This window comes from Nyctereutes procyonoides, unplaced genomic scaffold (genome assembly GCF_905146905.1).
Source record: "Nyctereutes procyonoides isolate TBG_1078 unplaced genomic scaffold, NYPRO_anot_genome, whole genome shotgun sequence".
NCBI classification, from domain to species: Eukaryota; Metazoa; Chordata; class Mammalia; order Carnivora; family Canidae; genus Nyctereutes; species Nyctereutes procyonoides.
In genome coordinates, this window is record NW_026575121.1 from 58,564,151 (window position 1) to 58,583,058 (window position 18,908).

At 45.9% G+C, this 18,908-nt stretch overlaps 1 protein-coding gene across 1 annotated transcript in view; it reads right to left on the reverse strand.

Moving 5' to 3' along the window:
• COL4A1 (collagen type IV alpha 1 chain) overlaps positions 1-18,908 on the reverse strand; it is a 136,422-nt gene that overhangs the window by 39,544 nt on the left and 77,970 nt on the right. The window contains exons 3-20 of the mRNA XM_055335740.1: positions 13,894-13,983; positions 13,761-13,805; positions 12,634-12,678; positions 12,479-12,541; positions 11,926-11,979; positions 11,745-11,771; positions 10,763-10,846; positions 10,619-10,681; positions 9,361-9,396; positions 8,509-8,550; positions 7,219-7,305; positions 6,734-6,760; positions 6,525-6,575; positions 5,801-5,845; positions 5,666-5,719; positions 3,690-3,731; positions 2,222-2,306; positions 1,778-1,813 (exon numbers count right to left, since the gene is read on the reverse strand). Coding sequence (XP_055191715.1) covers positions 1,778-1,813; positions 2,222-2,306; positions 3,690-3,731; positions 5,666-5,719; positions 5,801-5,845; positions 6,525-6,575; positions 6,734-6,760; positions 7,219-7,305; positions 8,509-8,550; positions 9,361-9,396; positions 10,619-10,681; positions 10,763-10,846; positions 11,745-11,771; positions 11,926-11,979; positions 12,479-12,541; positions 12,634-12,678; positions 13,761-13,805; positions 13,894-13,983 — 976 coding nt within the window. The remainder of the gene's footprint in view (positions 1-1,777; positions 1,814-2,221; positions 2,307-3,689; positions 3,732-5,665; positions 5,720-5,800; positions 5,846-6,524; positions 6,576-6,733; positions 6,761-7,218; positions 7,306-8,508; positions 8,551-9,360; positions 9,397-10,618; positions 10,682-10,762; positions 10,847-11,744; positions 11,772-11,925; positions 11,980-12,478; positions 12,542-12,633; positions 12,679-13,760; positions 13,806-13,893; positions 13,984-18,908) is intronic.

Here is an 18,908-nt window from a genome sequence, read left to right on the forward strand (position 1 = left end):
ACTTTAAGGAAAAAAGACTCACAACTCGGACATGAAAAAAATCTGTGAATTTCTCTTGGTGCAAACAGCATTCCCACCACACGAATGAGAACACTAGGGATCAATTTTACCTCCATTTAGTGGGTCAGGGCATTAAAATGTCATCGAACACAGGCAAGTGGGCACGAGCCCTAGGGGGTGGGAGCTTGGTTGGTAATCCAAACGGAACAGCCATGAAGACAATAAGACATTCTGGGAGGAGCATGATGTCAGGTCTGAACATGAAAAACTGAGTTCAAGTTCGGGGACAAGACGACAGGACCCCTGTGGTGGGCACAGAGAGGGGCCCCCACTAACGCTGGGGAGCACCAGCCTGGGCTGCTCTGGGGGCGCCACCTCTGCTCTTCACCCCGGCCACCAGGAGCCAGACTGTGTCTGCAGCCTGGGACAGAGAGCAGAGCTCAGAGGATGCAGGAGTGCCCAGGAAGATGACCAATGCCAGAGCAGGAACTGCAGCTGTGGCCGAAGAAACTCTATCCCACTAAATCTCACGCACACTTGTCAGTGCATGCAGGACTGAGGGCAGACCGGGGGCTCCGGCTGAAGACCCCACAGGGAGCAGAAGGGGGGAAGCACCCAGCTCGGCCCCAGGAGGGGACCCATGGCCCAGGGAGCAGCCAGGCTTTGACCAGGGGGAAGCAGATAAGGTCAGAGCAGCTTCACAGGAGATTGTCAACACTGCAAGAGGCAGTTGGACAGATAAAAAGGAAATGTGGTGCATGCCCAGGAGAGACTCAGAGGAACGTGTCCACTAGGATAGCAGACAGATCAGCGTGTTCACAGCCACAGAGAAGGAAGTGGATAGAAACAGAGAAGAGCGATTTGAAAGGCATATCCATAAGCTTTAGCAGGAAGGCAGGCAGTGAAGTGCCCGTGGCTGGAGCAGTCCTCAATGCAGGACAAAGCTGGGGGACAGTCTGTGGCAGCAAAAGGAATGAGCTCTGGGAGAGATTACAGCTGAAGAGCTGTCAGAAAGAGAAGGTGAAATAATTAAAAAGAATAAAACACAAAAATAAATAAAAAACATACAAAACCAAAAGAATACAGATTGCAGGTGCTCAGCTGTGGTGTGGATTCTGGGGCATATGTGGGTTTCCCTCATGGCTTTTATGATCCACTCCAAGGACTGGGGGAGCACATGCAAACATGTGCATAGATGTTAGGACACAGACATTTGCACACGCAAGCATTTGCACACACACAGGAATCCCGCTACTAACCAAGCAGCAGGAGTGATACAATCACACACTAAGTACAAGCGAGCCAGGTGGGAATCCACTGAGAGGCTGGGTCAGAGGTAATTAGACAGGGAGGGAGGTTTCAGCTGAGTGTGGTTCCAAGGGAGAAACAAAGACACTCTGGGGACAGGAAGCATGGGCACTGACACCAAGGGGGCTGCGGACATGCAGGGCCTGCAGACACAGGGGGCCAGGGGGCTGGGGGATGCCTGCGTCCTTGAGCGGGGGGCCAGGGGCTGGGGGGATGCCAGGGGGCAGGTCAAAGCCAGGGAGTGAAGGTGGGACTTGAGAACCCCCAGGAACATCCATAACCTCATGATCTCCTATGACTTCCAGAGCAAACAGTTGTGAATGCACCTCGCTGTCTTAACTAGAAAAACATGCAACAGAATGGGTGGTCACTTCTTGTGAATCGCCCAAGTACACGACAAACATGTTCGGGGTATAAACCACACAGATGTTGTACAGCTATTCTAAGCCAATCAGCCAAGGATGCTCACCTGGAGGGCCTGGCTGGCCTTGCAATCCTGGGAAACCTTAAAAGAGAAGGAGAGAGTCAGACAAATGGAACCTGTGTGTTGGTGTCCAGGAGGCCCAGGGTCAGGGGGGCATAGGACACTGGTGGAAACACAGCTCCCTGGCCCCACAGAGCTGGACGAAGATGGGCTCTGGGAGCCCCCAGTGCCAGGAGTCTGAGAGCCTCAATCACCACACAATCTTTCAAGGCCCACCGGGGCTACCAAAGCATGAGCATGCAGGTGGAGTATGGAAGAAAGGTAAAGGATAAGAGCAGGACAGAAGGAAGGAGGGAGGAAGAGTAGGAGAGGGAGGGAAAAGGGAGAAAGAGGAGGAGGGAGGGAGGGAAGGGGGAGGATACAGAGGGAAGGAAGACAGAGGAGTGGAGAGGGAGGGGGAGGGAGGGAAGGGGGAGGTGGTGGACATACCTTTGGGGCCTGGCTCTCCTCTCAACCCTGGGGCACCCGGGTACCCACGCTCTCCTTTCTCTCCCAAGGGTCCAGGGCCGATGGCCTGAATGACAGGAGAGAAGATCACCGTGGGGGCCGGGGCAGGGGCGTGCAGTGCAGATGAAGACACTAACACCCCTCCAAATTCTTTCAAGAAAGGTGAGAGTAAAGAATAGCGTGGGGGGGGGGGTTGTGAGCACATAGAAAGTGGGGACAAACACACAGCCCCCCACCCTGCTCCCTCCTGTAAGGAGCGGCCAGGCAGGAGCTCCACCAGTGACACAAGATTAGAACCATATGAATTGTGAGGTTTGGGTTTGGAATTTCTAACTGTCCATATAAGCCGTAAACTGAACAGTCTACTCAAAAGAGTACTCTCACGGCACCCTCCGATTTCCCCTGGCGAGAAAGAACAGGAACATGCAAATTTTTTACTGGAAGAGGTTTTCTGTTGTGCTGAGTTTTGTTTTTTAATTTTTTTTAAATGGTCCATAGTGTGAACTTCCTCAAGGATGTAGGGACACAGGCCAGGAGGAACACATTACAAAGTTGTGAACTAGGTCACCATGACTCTAAATCAGAGAAATTCAAGGAAAATGACAAAGTCAAACATTGCACATTGTCCTTAAAATAGTCTGTAGCAATTAAAACAGGTGTTATTAAGATCTGATGAGGTGACTATACAAACAGGTGGCTCAGCTGTGGCTGCTGATCACAGCTATGGAAAGGGGGCCCTGCGACCGCCGGGAAGGAGGTTCTGGCCTCACCCACAGCCATCGGGGTCCTGGGAGTGCAGCCCAAGGAAACACCATTCACGGCCGCGCACGCACATGGGGTGCAGGCGAGAAAGACCACTGGGCTCCGCGCCACCGGCAGCAGCCCCTGCTCCGCAGCAAATGACACAACATTTCCATCATTCCAAAGAAGACTGAGGACAGAATGGGGCAGCAGGCTCCAGCAGCCCTCTCTGACAGGTGACCGGAGATGGTCATTCCAAGGTAACGTGCAAACACAAAGGTTTATTTGTTAAAAAAAAAAAAAAAAAAATCACTGCATACACCGATGGCCCGCATGTAAAAATATGCACATGGTTAAGAAGGAAAATGCTCTCGGTGGACATAAAAATGTTTTGCTAGGGAGAGCCCAATTATGGAGCATTGGTTTCTTCTAACATCTTCCTTAATGGACCATTTAAAAAAAAAAAGTTTCAAAATGTTCTGCTCCTATCGTTATCTACGGGCAAGTCTTGTCATTGTCCGTGGTCGAGGAAATACAGAAACTATCGAGATATAATAAGAAGTAAGTACCAGACACCACACAATACAGAATATAAGCTTATTATCTTAAATAGCGTGTGCCCTCCTTCCACACAGACATCATTCTAGGAATGCTGTGGGGGCACACAGCCCCAGCTCCTTGGGGACCACCAAACATGACTCTTACTCACAATGCCGGGTGGGCCTGGAGGACCTGCTTCACCTTTGTCTCCCTACAAAAGAAAACACACTTGTGTTTTTCGACCATACAGACTGTCTTGCAGAAAGCAGGGTTCAACTTCCTTTCCTGCAAAAACACAGACTGTGCTCACGGTATTTTCTTTCCTCTCCGAAACACCCCTCACAGTGAAGAGCTTAAAGTGCTGCGTACCCATTAGAACAAACATGAATGCATGTCACTCTGCTTTGCATAGGCATGGAAATAAAGATTTCTGCAATTCATAACGGGGAGTCTGATTATTCACATGACACAGGAGCTCACAGGACTGTGTTTGGTTGCATGCTCCCTCGGGCAACATGAACAGAATCAGTCCTAGGCTGAATTAGTATCTGGTGGCTTTTCAATAAAATGAAAATAAATGGAGTGAAAGCCTTTGATTCCTAAATATATTCCCTTAAAGGAATCATTTTACTAGAGGTTTTTAGGTATAAGACTGTCTAAACCTGCACTGGAAGTCATAATAAAGGGATATTTATGGTTTCATCGTTCCCCTTAAAATCCAGCATTACCTGAAAACATCGGGTGGGTAAGTTCTAATCACTCTGAGGCTTAATTTCATTCATATTAGGAAAAAAAACCAAAGAAATTAATCCCTTTAGGAATGCCTGGATGGCTCAGTAGTTGAGCGTCTGCCTTTGGCTCAGGTCGTGATCCGGGGTCCTGGGATTGAGTCCCACATCAGGCTCCCTCAGGGAGCTTGCTTCTCCCTCTGCCTATGTCTCTTCCTCTGTGTGTGTGTGTCTTTCATGAATAAATAAATAAAATCTTATAAAAAATGAAATTAATCCTGTTATATGTAATGGTCTTATATAAGTCATCACAGTAATCTCTATAAAAGTCCTAAAATCTGCACAGATTACATGAATATAGTTCCCCACCTTTAGCAGTAAACCAGAATTAGCTGTTTGGATTTTTCTTTTTTTTTGGATTTTTCTTATTTGAATATGAGACTTAAGAAATATCAATGGGACTTAAATAGCTTAGCTAATAAATTCTAAACATTTTTATCTTTTAAAATCTACTGAGATTTGACTTTCCCAAAACAGTTACAGTATCAGTAAAGGATCCTTCCTTTTGTCCCTGGCTTTCATGAATAAGCTCTGAGGTCCACTCCCTGAGTCACTGCTGGGGATGCTATTCCAAAGCTATTGCTTATGTTAGCAAAGATTTACATTACCTAGTCTCATGATTACAAGAGGAAAGTAAAGCAGCAATGAGTTTTTTGCTGCCTATCACATTGACATACATTTTGTAAAGTTTGATAACAAGCAGTTGTCAAAAAAAGGGACCCCCCGACAGAAGAATGTTCTTTTCCAGGGGCAATTTGGTGGCATACAGTGAAAATCTCAATACAAAAGAGTTTAAATACTGACTCCAAAAGGACCCTTGTAGCAATCCAGGACGTGGACATGATCGGACAAGTAAACAAATACTTGTGCTCATAAGCATGTGGGTGTGACCACACACATCACGCAGCACAAGGCATGGACGCAGGGTGGCCCCAGTGACTGTGTGCGGGCATTCAAATGCATCCACGCCATGTCATTAAGTGAGGAGGCAGGATGCACCACAATCCGCCCTGTGTTAGAGGGGCGTGTGCCCGTGCACAGACAGGAGGGTTGCACATTCTGACCATTTCTGAGCGGGTAATGGAAAAATTAGACAAGCTTGCTTTTCTCCACTCTATCTACATTTTTGATTGATTCTTAACCAGGTACCATTCATCTACAACAAAAAAGACATAAAAACTTGAAAGAGCAGAACATTTTCTGTTCCCCTTTTTAAAACATCACACGCATAACTAAAACCATGAAATTAAATTGTGCATTGTTCATATGGACATCAATAATTTATATTATGTGAGTCCACAGCGCCTTAGGAAACTAACAGACTGAAGGGGAAAGCTTCCACAGCGTCTCGGCTTACCTTGAAACCTTCACGGCCTGGGAGTCCCGGATACCCCGAGTCGCCTGGAAAGCCCTGCAGTGGGACACGGAAAGCACCCATTGTAAGCTGGCCAAGGCAACTGTCTCTTCTTAAAAATTACAGAGAAATACTTACTGGACTCCCTTTTTCTCCCTTTTCACCATCTTTTCCAGGTTTTCCCTGTACAACAAATATGGAGACATCAGTATTTCACAAAAGAAAAAACAAGCACGCCCCAACACCCAGGCTGGGAACCTCTCTGCATGAGCCCACGATACCAGAGGAATGCATATGCATCTACACAGAGCAACCACGGAAAGGGATAGCAGAAAAGGACTTTTTGACTTTTAAACAACAGAACCTGGTGAGCCCCAAATCTCCCAAGGCCAGCATTCTATCTGCCCACATAGTGAACAATGCAGAAGTTTTCCGAATGGCCAGGGTCTGGTAGCTGGCAGGCAGAGGATTCGTTTTAATAGAAGTTTCTGCACATCCCTGCAGGGTGGAGGCTGGAACCCTCAGGAGGGGCTCTGGTCACCAGGTTGCAGGGGTGGGAGGCACCAGAGCATCTCAGCTCTTGGCCACTCAGAAAGCAGCGGGAAAGGGTATCAAGTGCTCTGAGCAAGCAGATGGGGACCTTCAACGAGGAGCTGGCAGGTGGGCAGGCAGACTCTGAAATGCAGGCGGCCCCCACATTCCTGCTCACAGGGCTCAGGAGAGCCCTCCAGGAGAGGACAGGGAGAAACCAGAAGAGCCCTACAAGCCTCTTCCACTCCTGTCTCTGTAAATCTGGGGCCCAAGGAACAGGGGGAACACAATTTTACAGTAAAAGGAGCAAAAAGACTTTGAAGGCACTTACTCGGGGCCCTGGTTTGCCAGGTTCACCTTTCTCTCCAACCCCTGGCATCCCCTTGAAAGAACAAAGAGAGGTTCGTTAGGATAGTTAAGTAAAATATTAAATATTGAATGAAGTAAATATTACATGGAAAGTAAGTAAGCTTTTAACCTTAAGCCAATTCTTTATGAACGTTCATTCAAAATAATGATAAACAAGAATGTAGTGCTTACCTGAAATCCAGGTTCACCTTTTTGACCCTACAAGGATTTTTTTAAAAAGAGCAAGAGAGTGAGCTGTCAGTACTCATGGCAATATTGATTTTTCTATGCTACATTGAACACATACAAGGAAAAAAAATCCCTTCTCCTAATATATTAACAAGGCAATTCTCTTTAGTGCCCAGTAGTCACGTCCCAACACTGACATGGTTGTGGGTTAATTATGCTGGGTCCGTGGCCACTGTGACTCACCCCTCAACCTGTCTCCCTGCTGCTGCCCCCGCACAGCCCCAACCCGTGGGGGGGGTCAGCGCTCCTCCAACCCAGCTGCCTCTGCACTCAAGATGCTTGTATTTTGTGGGATGGTCTATAAACCTGTTTTGCATGCCATTGGTGAATGTAACCGGAGAAACTGAATTTTGACCCAGTTTCTCTCTATCCCTTCAATTTGTGCAAAATTAGAAAGCCAGTCTTCACTGGTCAAATCCATCTTGTACCTTCTCTCCTTTAGTGGCAAAGTCTCCTTTTTCTTGAACTTGAGCTTGTCCTGGCACTCCTGGCGGCCCACTGACCCCTTGGTCACCCTGTTGATGCAAACAATGGGAACAAATCAGACATAAACAGAAGTACGCAAAGAAGAAAATGCAGAGGTGGGAAAACTCTGAAACAAAACATCTATTTTAAAGAATGAAAATTATACTCTATATAAGTTTCAGGAGGAAGATGGCACAGTAAGGGCATGAAGCCAGAGACTTTCACCTCTCAGGAGTCAGGAAAATCCCTACACCTCAACTAGTAACAGAACTGAACACCCATTAGACACATCTCTGCATGTGTGTATGTCCGGACCATGCCTATATTTACACAGTATATGGTCCACAGCAGGACGCATATGCTGTCCTATCGCACTTGGACGGCATGGAGGAGGGGGGCCAATAGAGCCTGGGGAGAAAGAAGGTATCTTAGGTACCCCAAAAGGAAGAGAACCATCCAGAACTTTCTTCCTCAGGCAACCTAACTGCTAGGTACAACTAGAAGTACAGAAGAATCCCAGCTACAAATCAATGAGTGAGATCCACAAAATTCAATGGCAAGATTTGCAGGGTCACTTTACAGTGAGGTTAATGGAAAGATTGGACCAAATTTGCACATTTTGGCTAATAGTGGGTCCAGACCTCCCCAGGCCTCAGCTGCACCTGGCATCTGCCATTGGTGGTCTTTACACCAGCGTGGACAACAATGGAGAACATGGGCCCTATGGCAGATGTGGCCACGATCCCCAGAATCCCCACTGGGCTCAGGCCGGTTTCTGTGGTCTTATCCAGGGAACTGGTGGAGAGATCATCAGAGGTTCAGGGACCCAGCGCTGGCCTCATTTCTGCTCTGCTCCAGGCTGCACATCCTCGCTTCTGTGGCTCCCTCCCTCCCAATTTAGGTAAAATGGCCTTCCATCTTTGCAGAGTTTAGTAGTTATGCTACTAAGAGCCAACTAACTTTTATAATAAAGTCTAGGTCTGGCTTTATCATTGCCTAAGAACATTCTGATTGAACTTGATGTACAAAGAACTAGAATTAATGACTTCATTGTCTTCTCTGCTGGTCAGATGACAGGTAGAAAATGTCAGTGAATTCTAGCTGTACGTTTTAGGGAAAACACTAATAAAGAATATACAGAGAAAGGTAATTATGATGAGAAGGGTCCAAGAGGAAGTCCAGAGGCTGAAACTCCATTATACTTAGAACTGTGATTTCAAACATGAAAACGCTCCAGAGCCATGTGTACCCACCTTGTCACCTTTTGGCCCTTGAAAACTTAAACCCATTTGCCCCTGTCAAAGAAAAATTAGGCTTCCGTTATTAGAGTTGTCTACCTTGCTCAAAATCATCTAATAAATATACATAAAATATCACATAAAATGTAACAAGAGGGTACTGTTAAGGCAAGAGCTTCTAACAATTAACATAAAATTTTCAACAAAGGTGTGATTGCATTATATTCAGTATATTTTTTAAAGTTTCTAAAAGTATTATTGAAAAATCTATAAAAATTTTTTTTAATTTAAGGCTTTTAAAATCTGACCATAGAAAACTAAGGGAAAGAATAGAGATATCAAAATAATAAGGAAGGGGTCAATGGAAGGAAAGGTGGATGGATGGATGGAGATGGAAAGGAATGGATGGATGGATGAGAACAGATGGACAGAGATGGATGGATGGGGCAGCCCCAGTGGCTCAGCAGTTTAGCACTGCCTTCAGCCCAGGGCGTAATCCTGGAGACCTGGGATCCAGTCCCGTGTTGGGCTCCCTGCATGGAGCCTGCTTCTCCCTCTGCCTGTGTCTCTGCCTCTCTCTGTGTGTCTCTCATAAATAAATAAATAAAATCTTAAAAAAAAAAAAAGGAAGCCCTTTAAAAAAAAAAAGAAATGGATGATGGATGGATGGATGGATGGGAATTGGTGGATGGATGAATGAGATGGATGGATGGGTGGAGACAGGTGGGTGGACAGAGTTAAACGGAGACAGATAAAGAAATTATAATTTTTCAAAACTGTTTAAAGAGACTTTAAAGAGTAAGCTATGGTGATTTCGGGGTAGTCTTATACAAATGCCAAAGAAAGTCAAATGAAAAATATCTTTACCTTTTCACCTGGAGGGCCAGGAGGGCCTGGGGGACCCTGTAAGAAAGAGCATTTTAGTTAAATATCACTCACAACCCCGGTAAGCTTTACATACTTCTTTTTACTGGGGTTATCTTACAGTTCCCATGACTGATCCAGTAATATATTTGTTAAATATTTAAATTTCATTTCTGTGCTTTGGATCTATACAATTTGGAAAGTAACTGGTAATTAGTCCAGGACAACAATTAACAGGGATGAAACACCTCAAAGTCTCAGGCACTGCCCTGTGAAATCCAATGATCCAAGAATGTGCCAGGAGCACAGGCGCTGAATGCAATTCTCAGCCAAACTCTCCAAGGACCCTAGAGTTTCCAGCCCAGAACAGTGTTCGTCCACGTTGGATATAACCATTTATCAAAAAAGTTGAGTGAGTTCTTCAAATTGGTAGGTTTTAGTGAAGTAAAAACCATCCTGTGTTTGCAACAAGATTTCAGAGTGCTTGTCAACCATTAAAAGCAAAAAATTACTCATTCTTTCCTCACAAAAATGAGTCCATTTGTTCACAAGAATAAAAGAGGTTACAAGTGCAAGAATGGGCAGAAGAATTGCTGGATTTGATAGGGAGGGAAGAGGGGATGGAACGAGGGGAGGGAGAGGAAGGCAGGCAGGCCTGAAAATCTCTCAAGGACCATGAGGCTAATCCGAGGATGCCACAGTCTGGGGTATCTCGTTCACTGCCAGTAAACAAGGCCCTTGACAAATAGATGAGTCTCGTTAATATTAACTCTCTTGTGCTCTCAAAATGTGCAAGTGGGAGGGTGGAGCCTGGGTGTGGGGGTAGATTATCTCTGGGTGCTCAGTCCTCATTACAAATGCAGCACAGCTTCCCACTGCTGTCTGGTCTGCGTCCATAGCCCCTAACAGAGCCAGGCCTCTGGGGTGACTGTTCCTACAAGTCCATCTCCAGGGCACAGCTGGCCTGTCCACCTCTGAGCTTGGCCTCCTCAGGCCACAGTATCGCTGGCAGCCGCCCAGCCCCTGTCTGTGTGGGATGTCTTGGCATGTGCTGCCATTGCTAGCCTTCCCCCCCACGGCTCTGGAATTGGTGCATCTTAAGTGCCAGTCAAACACTTGCCCAAGAAAGCAGCTCATCTCCAATCCGGATGAAGAGAGATCATAGCGACATAAAGCCGTCATCACACTGGATTTATTTTCATGCCTCAACAGTCGTTCTTTCAATGAGAGATGCCATGAGGTCCCCCCCCCCAAAACTTACTGGTGGTCCAGTAAATCCTGGAGGGCCAACAGGACCTTGCAACCCCGGCAGTCCTGGCGAGCCCTGTAAATCATTGCAAACAGAAGAATTAAACAGGAACAAGGAGAGACTGCATGTGCTTATAGTTACTTAGCAAATGCTTACTGGTGTTCCTGGGGGTCCAGGAAATCCTCTTTCGCCTTTCAGCAGGGTCCCAGGCACATGGCCAATGATTTCACCTGGATCTCCCTATGGGATGAAAAAAGGAAAGAGAAGAAAGTCACAAATACTGATATTTCTGTAAAGAAACTGAGAACCTGTTGAATGAGAGGTGTGCATTACAGGTATGATGGAACCTGGGATTTAGGCTCTGTCTACCCTTGGAATACACACACTGCCCACCTCCTATTCACTGCCACTGTATCGCTGACTGGCATGAGGTGCTGCAGGCTCGACTCCGCTGGACTGGGATGGAGGTGCTAGTGAAGGAGCTACAGCACCTGCGCGTGGCCATCCCACATACATGGGGAGAGCGTGCAGATCAGGGCCATAGGCTCCATGCCTTGCCTTCTCATGTAAAAAGGATTATCTTTCACAAAAAGACCTGGGATGAGCATTTTTATAAAAGCAGGTTGTGACAGAAATGTGTCTACTTGGCCAGGCCACAGTACCCAGATATCTGGTTAAGCCCCAGTCTGGATGTCACCATGAAGGTATTTTTAAGCTAAGATAAACATTAAAATCAGTAGCATCTACTCAGAGTAGCTTATTCTCTGTAATGTGGGTGAGCCTCGTCCAATCAGCAGAGGGCCTCAAGAAAGGGGGGAAACCCCTGACTGCCCTCACGGAAGAGAGAATTCTGCCTCCAGGCAGCCTTTGAACTGGGTCTCTGGCTCTTCCCTGGGTCTCTAGCCTGCCACCCTGCCCTGGAGATCCTGGACATGCCAGCCCCCATAATCACACAGAAATTACACCCAGTGTCTCAAGTTTACATCCTAAAATTTGAATTTGTGCACATGACTGAGACACTCTTTCAACAGAGCAGAATTTAGAAGAATATACGAACAGGCAATCAGTCAATCAAGATGACCTGGCACCTGCTTTACATAGACTCCTGCAAGGAACCTAGCCAAGCATAAGTACATACCTTCATTCCTGGTAACCCGGGTGGTCCCTGGAAAAGACAAGGTTGGCATCAGTTTCATTTCTCCCAAAACATCATTAGCATTAAGACAGAAGTGCAAGAAACAGAAAGGAAAGGAAATGGAACAGAAGAGAGGAATTACAACAGAAGAGGGAACTTCTGATGCAGACAGCGCTATACTCACAGGATTTCCAGTGAATCCAGGCAAACCCGGGGGCCCCAGAGGCCCTGGCTCACCCTGAGGAGACAGCAAAGAGTCAGTCGGGTGCGAGGCACACAGGCCTCATGCCAGGTGTCCTCACCAGTTACTCTGTCTTCCCCTTCGGAGAGACGTCACTTGCTGCTCAAAATCATTTTCTAAAAATTATCTGTTACCAGCCATATTGCTCAGTTCTACTTCGTGATAGAAGAACTCTATTCGAGAATATAATTCATGGGGACAAGGATTAATAATAGCATTTTCTTATTTGCTTTCGTAACAGATGATTGGCGAGAAATTTACTGTTTAAAGCAACTGCAGGATAAGAGTCCACAAAAAAGCAAGGCATGATTACGTCTTTCTTGAATGTTAAATATGAGGAAACTATATCTCCTCCTCAAATAAAGAGCGCTCTGAGGCAAGTAACTTTCTAACTGGGACAACTAAAACCATGCTCACAGGACAACACTGTCTGACTTCTCAACATGGGATGCTGGGCAGCCTGAACATGGGGGAGGGGTGTTAGTCCCAAATTTACCTTTGTTCCATTGCATCCAGGGATACCTGGAGGACCGGGGGGGCCGTCTTGGCCAGGAATGCCCTGCAATTAATAAAGTGAAAAGGATCATTCAATGGTGCTGTCATTCCAGTCAAACGTCTCACTAAGGAAGTACACGTATTTTAGATACATACAGGCAGTCCTGGGTTTCCAGGGTAACCCGATGCTCCTGGGGGTCCCTGTAAGGGTAGAAATGAGAGAACGCACTGAGTGCTGGGTACCCTCACATACTCCCACTGCACCCACCCGGCTAAGGGTGCCAGAGCTGCTGCCTGCAGCACCCCCACTCAGCACACAGGGCATTCAGCAGGGCAGGCAGCTGAGGTTCACAGCCCACAAAGGCAGCAGTCCTACATCCGAAGCTGACTCTAACTACTTCTGAAGTCAAGGCTGCACCCTCACAGAATAACTGTCCTCACTTCACACTTTGTGATTTCTAGGTAAAATACGTTTATTTTATTTTATATATACATAATATATATATTAATATATACACGTATATGTTAAATATGTATGCAAAATATATATGCGGAAGCTATATAAATAAATATGTTACATAAATATACATAATTTACATTAAAATGTCAAATTGGTGGAGAGAAGCGTTTCTAAGATGAATCATGATTATTCCTAGTTATTCCCAGTGGAACTCTGGGTCTTCCCCACCAAAGAGAGCTCGGGGCCGTGTCCACTAACTCCCGCCCAACAATGGCTCAGGCATGCCAGCAACGTCCCTCCCAACTGGGTAACGACAGCAGAGTGAGACGTTCACAACGTCTTTCTGCTTTTCCACTTTCAAAACATGCTTTCAAAGGTCTTCATCTCTACATTTCCCATGAACAGAAGTAGCAAAACCAAAGTAGAAGGTGAAGAAGGCAGAGCAAGGCGGGCTGTAGAAATGTCATCACTTCTCATAGTAAGTGATGCCCTTTCCTTCAATGACTTGTGGACACATCTTCTCCCCTCCCCAAATTAGAAAGCACCCATGAGAACCCCTGAGGAAGAACAAATGGGAGAAGCAGGGGCAAGAGCAGCAGCCACAAGAGTGGGAGTAGAGCCATGGTTAATGCTCTCATCAGTGGTCACGGTCACACAGGCCACGGGTGCACAGGGCTCCAGGCAGAGAGGCAGGGGACAGAGGGGCACAGAGAAGGGATGGTGAGGGACGCCCCCCAGGACTACTGGGAGAGCCCTCTCCCAGAGGCAACACCGCATCATGCCTCATCATACTGTCATCCACCCAAGTGATGACTGTACTCACCCTTGTCCCTTTCGTTCCAGGCAGTCCGGGTTCTCCAGTATCACCCTGGAACCAAACAGAAATGCCACCATGACACAAATGCAGATCACCTTAAATCCATGCCTGTCTCCCCCGAATGACACGGCAAGCTTACCTTTTGTCCTGGTGGCCCCTGTGGTCCCTCGGGTCCTTGCATCCCAGGAAATCCGATGACACCTTGCAGCCCTGGGAGTCCTCTTTCACCCTGCAGAGGAGCAGCAGCAGGTCAGACAGAAGGCAGGCTGGATCGGAGGAAATGAATTGGTACTCACCCCTCCAGTGCCAACCAGCACCGTGCAAATCTATACGGGCATCTGAACACCAGCGCGGCGAACTAACTCCTATTTCGGGAGGCTTTTCTCTACTGCATTCCAAGCTCTCTGAGGACAGGAGTGTTCATATCAACACCTGGCACAATGCTTCCTACATACTACATGCTAAATGCTAAGCAGTTTATTGGGTAAATAAAATAATGAATACTTGGTTTTTTTTTTGTTTTCACTGAATTGATGGAGCTCTCATTCAACTAATGGGATCTTACTACCAGCAGGCACAGCACTAAGACTCGGTAAGCAGATGGACAGTCAAGTTTTTCCTTTGGACCTCGGAAGGTGTGTAGAGAGAGCTCAAGGGGCAAGCTTGAGCATGAGATGCAGACAATCCGCAAGCTGATGACGGGCTTTCAAAAGCATCCTTTAAGTGTTTCTTGCAAAGGTATGATCCAAGTTTAATTGTAGTCTCTATCCTCATGGAGCAAAAAACATAAGGAACATTATTTTTAAAATATTTCTATTCAGGTGGCTGTACACCTGAATACACACGCGTGGCTGTAATACACTCAAAAAGGAAAAAGGGATAGTCCAAAAAGGCTCAGTCCTGAGCCCCAACCTGGATGGCAATGAGGTTGATTGAGGCTCTGTGAGCCCAAGACACTAAGCAACAATTCAATAAGCATGAGAGCATGGAGAAAAGTGGTGTCCACTGACCCTGAAAACAGAATTTCTCCCAGAGGCATTGGAGAGCCTGTGACCTGATTATGCAGTATCTCAGGAAGGCCAACATAAAATCACCCACCATCACAATACAAAATCAGGAAAACCTATTTTCTTTACAGCATGTGGACTTAACTCCAACCTTAGATACGAAAGGCCAGATGAAGTAGCCATCGCCAGCTGACTCTGAGAAGCATAAGGTCCTTCGGATAATGTAGCACCCAGGACTTCCTCAGTTACGTTAGCTCAAAGGAAAATAAACTGACAAGCTATACATGACATAACACCCACATTTGCCACCCCCCCCCAAGAAAGCAGACCACCAAGGGAAGCATTGAATGCTTCTCATTCACCAATGAGAAGCATTGCACTGTGGCACAGATGGAAGGAGATAGGGCAAGGACTAGAAGCTGCCCTGCTTTCCGAACCACTCAGCCAGTCCTGGCACTTGCTGGCAAATTCACTGCTTGTTACATTTTCAAAAACGCAGAAGAATATGGTTCTGCGCTTGAGACTCCAACTGCTGTGCTTGCATGGACTGCAGGACTCATTGCAGGTGAAGTCAAGAGCCCAAGAACAGCGTGTAAGTAAATGTGGAGGAGATTATTACAAACTCCAGGGGGTATAATAAAATAGTAAATGGATTACAGAAAATTAATCCCTGCAGCTTGGCACACCCCCTTGGACAGCAGCATCCAGAAAATCTACAGAGAAGAGCAGAGGCTGACAGCCCCAGAGCCCTCGGCATAGGATTTGACACGGAATGCTGGCTCCCTCTCCCCAAGGCCTGAGACACCTGGGAAGAAAAGGACTCTCAGACCAAGACTTGTTCAACTGGAAAGCTACTCAAATATATTCATTCTTGACCTTAAATAGTAAGAGTGTATTACATCCACAGAATGCAGAGAACATAGAGATACACCACACTCCATCATTGTGTGACCTCCTCCCTAATACTCGGATGTGAGAAAATTCTACCCAAAACAGAATAGATGTGAACTGCAAACAGCTGGTTAAAAAAATTAAATGAGCACTGAACTGCGTCTCCCGAACATGACAAATGTAAGGGGTACATCAATGTAAGAGTTTCCAGTGCATTTGGTGTCATATTTTTAGTACTTAATTAGTACTTGGCTCTATCACTATGAGACCCAGTGCAGATAAGACTTTATAATTCTCATTTTAACCATGGAATGCATGGAGGCTGAGAGCCAGATTAGCTGATTTCTACAAGTTTCTCATTGAGTCAGCGCTAAAGCCAAAAATAGAAATGAGGTCAGCCTGCACCACAGTCCATGGTTTTCTAGGTCACTAGAGCAAGCTGGTTCCCAGCAAACTGTTAAACAATTCGCCAACATTCACGTATCCCTTTTATGTCCATTTCACAGATAGGGGCATTCAGATTCTGACGCTTCACTGACTTTGTCGTATGTCACCGGGGGACCCCCGCATGTTGCTGGGAACAGAACTCAGAAATCTGATTCCCAGTCCTCACTTGCACACAAGAACACATTCTTTCCCAAATGTCACCGGAACACTTGAGCAATCCATATATCCCAAGAGTTTAGAGTTTTGAAATTAAGTAGCTAAAAAGGAAGTGACTCCTCCACCAACATGGTTCTTGTTATCTCCTACATATTTTTTTAATTTTCCCACTCTTCGGTTCAGACAGAAGTGCACATGAATAATCTAATATCCCATGCCCCGTCCAAGGGTATGATGGGCACCAGAGCAGAGCCAGCAGTCAGGATAAACATTTAAACAGCTATACGGCTAGCTGGCAAACAGTGTACACTGCATGCAAGCCAAATTACTCCTCTGAGCTTTTAGCAAATCTCCACTGCCGCCACAGGAAGAGCAGAGCTGGCCGTGCTCATCATGTCCAAACCAGACTATGCAGCTGCAACAAGCAAGACCACCACTGTGGCCACCCATACACTGGTGCTTAAGGCAGGATGTGCGGAGTCCAAATCCCTAAAAAACAGGACCCTGAGTCATCAGGTTCCCATGGTGTGTTAAAGGCAAGGTCCAGAAGGACTTGGGGGCCACATAATCGTGCCAGGCAGAAATGGAACCATAGCCAGTGTTCATCACAGTCATGCACGTTTACAATGGAGGAAAGAAAAGACAAGTTGGTAAAATATTACACAAAAGTTTTGATGCCATTGCACATAATAGCTTTATTCTTCAATATCAGTGCAGTGTATTATACTAATTCAAAAAGAAAAGTTTATATACCAACAACAGAAGTGATTACCACTATATCCTCAAATGATGGAATTCAGAGTTTGAAGAGGAAGACCAAACTGCCATCATTATAAAGACGAAAGAATATAGCCATAGAGAATAATCTTGGCATCAAAATTAGCCATTCTAAATTAGGCATGAAATAGAGTTTCATGGATGGAGTAACTTAAATTTTTTACATAAAATATGTATTATCTGAAGCAAGGACATACTTTTTAAAAAATCCATAAAATACGAGAACAAAAGATTCTGTTATAATACCAATTATTCCCTTTCCTCTTAAAATGCTTAAGGAAACAAGTTCATAATGGAAATCAAATGCTAGACCATTAGCCTTTCCTGTCTATATCAGAAATCCAAATACAAATGAAGCTCCCAGGATGGCTGAAATTGAAATAATATGAAGCTTCCAACTTTGAAGCTTCAATAATTACCAACAACAAACACTGAAGTTAACAAAAAATATATCTAGACTAAGCAGTCATCAAGTCTTACTATCAGAGACCATATTATGCCTATTTCAATGGCCAGCATGGGATCCCATTTTTTTTTAGTTACATTTTAAATTATTTTTTCACATCTAAAATATTTCCATGGATCTTTACTATGGACAGAAGCACAAGCAAAAATGTTTCCAGAGCACTGGGTTTCCCTGCCCCAGGGCAACGTGACTGTAGAGCAAAGAGTCATCTATGTGTGCTTGGGTTCATCCATTACAAAGCAGAACAGACTCAACAAGCGATGTTAACTGGAGAGATTTTGTGGCTGGGTAGCCACCTCTTGAAGTAAATACTTTAACGGCAGGGATATAGTTTTATTCATTCACAGTGTTTGGCACAATCTTTGAATTCAATAAAATTGGTGTGTGGATGGATGAACTAAGCAGTAGTGTACAGAACAGCTGGCATGAAGCAGGGCTGTGCGTAGGCATCCTGGAAACTTAAAAGTGTGGTACATTTGGTGCCTGGGCCTTTGGGGCCCCTTTCCCGGTCTAAAGCCCCGTGGGCACCACTGGAACCTGACTGGCATATGCCTGTGGCCAAAGCAGCAACAGGGAGAGCAAGCCATGGTTAGGACATAACACTGGATCAACTGTTTTTTCTGTCATTGGTGCCTGGAGATTTTGATTTCCAAGCAAAGCTGCAAATGATAGAAGGAATGAAGGAATTTGCTTCTGGAGCCAGAGCTCACCAAGAATTCAGTGATGGGGAAATGATCTCAAATGATGGGTCACAGTCAGTCAATGGGTGATGTGGGGACTCGGCCAAAAATTCCACAAGAGCAATTCTTTGAGCCCAACAACCATCAAGCATCTGCAGGACCATTTCCTGAATGCCGACACTGCTGGGAAAGTGGTGGGAAGTGTCACGGGGTCCTGGAAAAACTGTGTGATGAGGCCCCGCTGGGAGCTCCATCCACACCAAGAAGCCTGACATCATGGCAGCACTGGCGGTCCACCGCCGAGGAGAGGCAGGAGGGGGAAAACGCAGCTGGAGCCCTGAACACGCTCTCCTAAGAGGAGGATGCATACACTGATTCTCTTTTGCCCTACCAGACATGTACCCAGGTTCCTAAAAGAACGTACCTATGTCAATTTAAAGTATGCCACGTTTCTTTGAATTAAATATAATACGAAGATTGTTTCATGTAACCACTCTATCGCGGATACAGCACTTAGCACAGAACCTTCTCCAAGTCTCCATGTCCAAGGACAGATTTCCTTTGGCTAAATCCCAATATTGAGACACTCGAGCCCATAGTAAATTCTAGCACAACTCTTGGAATTTCAGCTTTGCCATGAAGCTGGCTCCCATCATGCATACTATGAAACTAGCAGGGGGACCTTGCGGAGCAAGCAGGCACACAACACATACGTCTGACTGAGGGACGT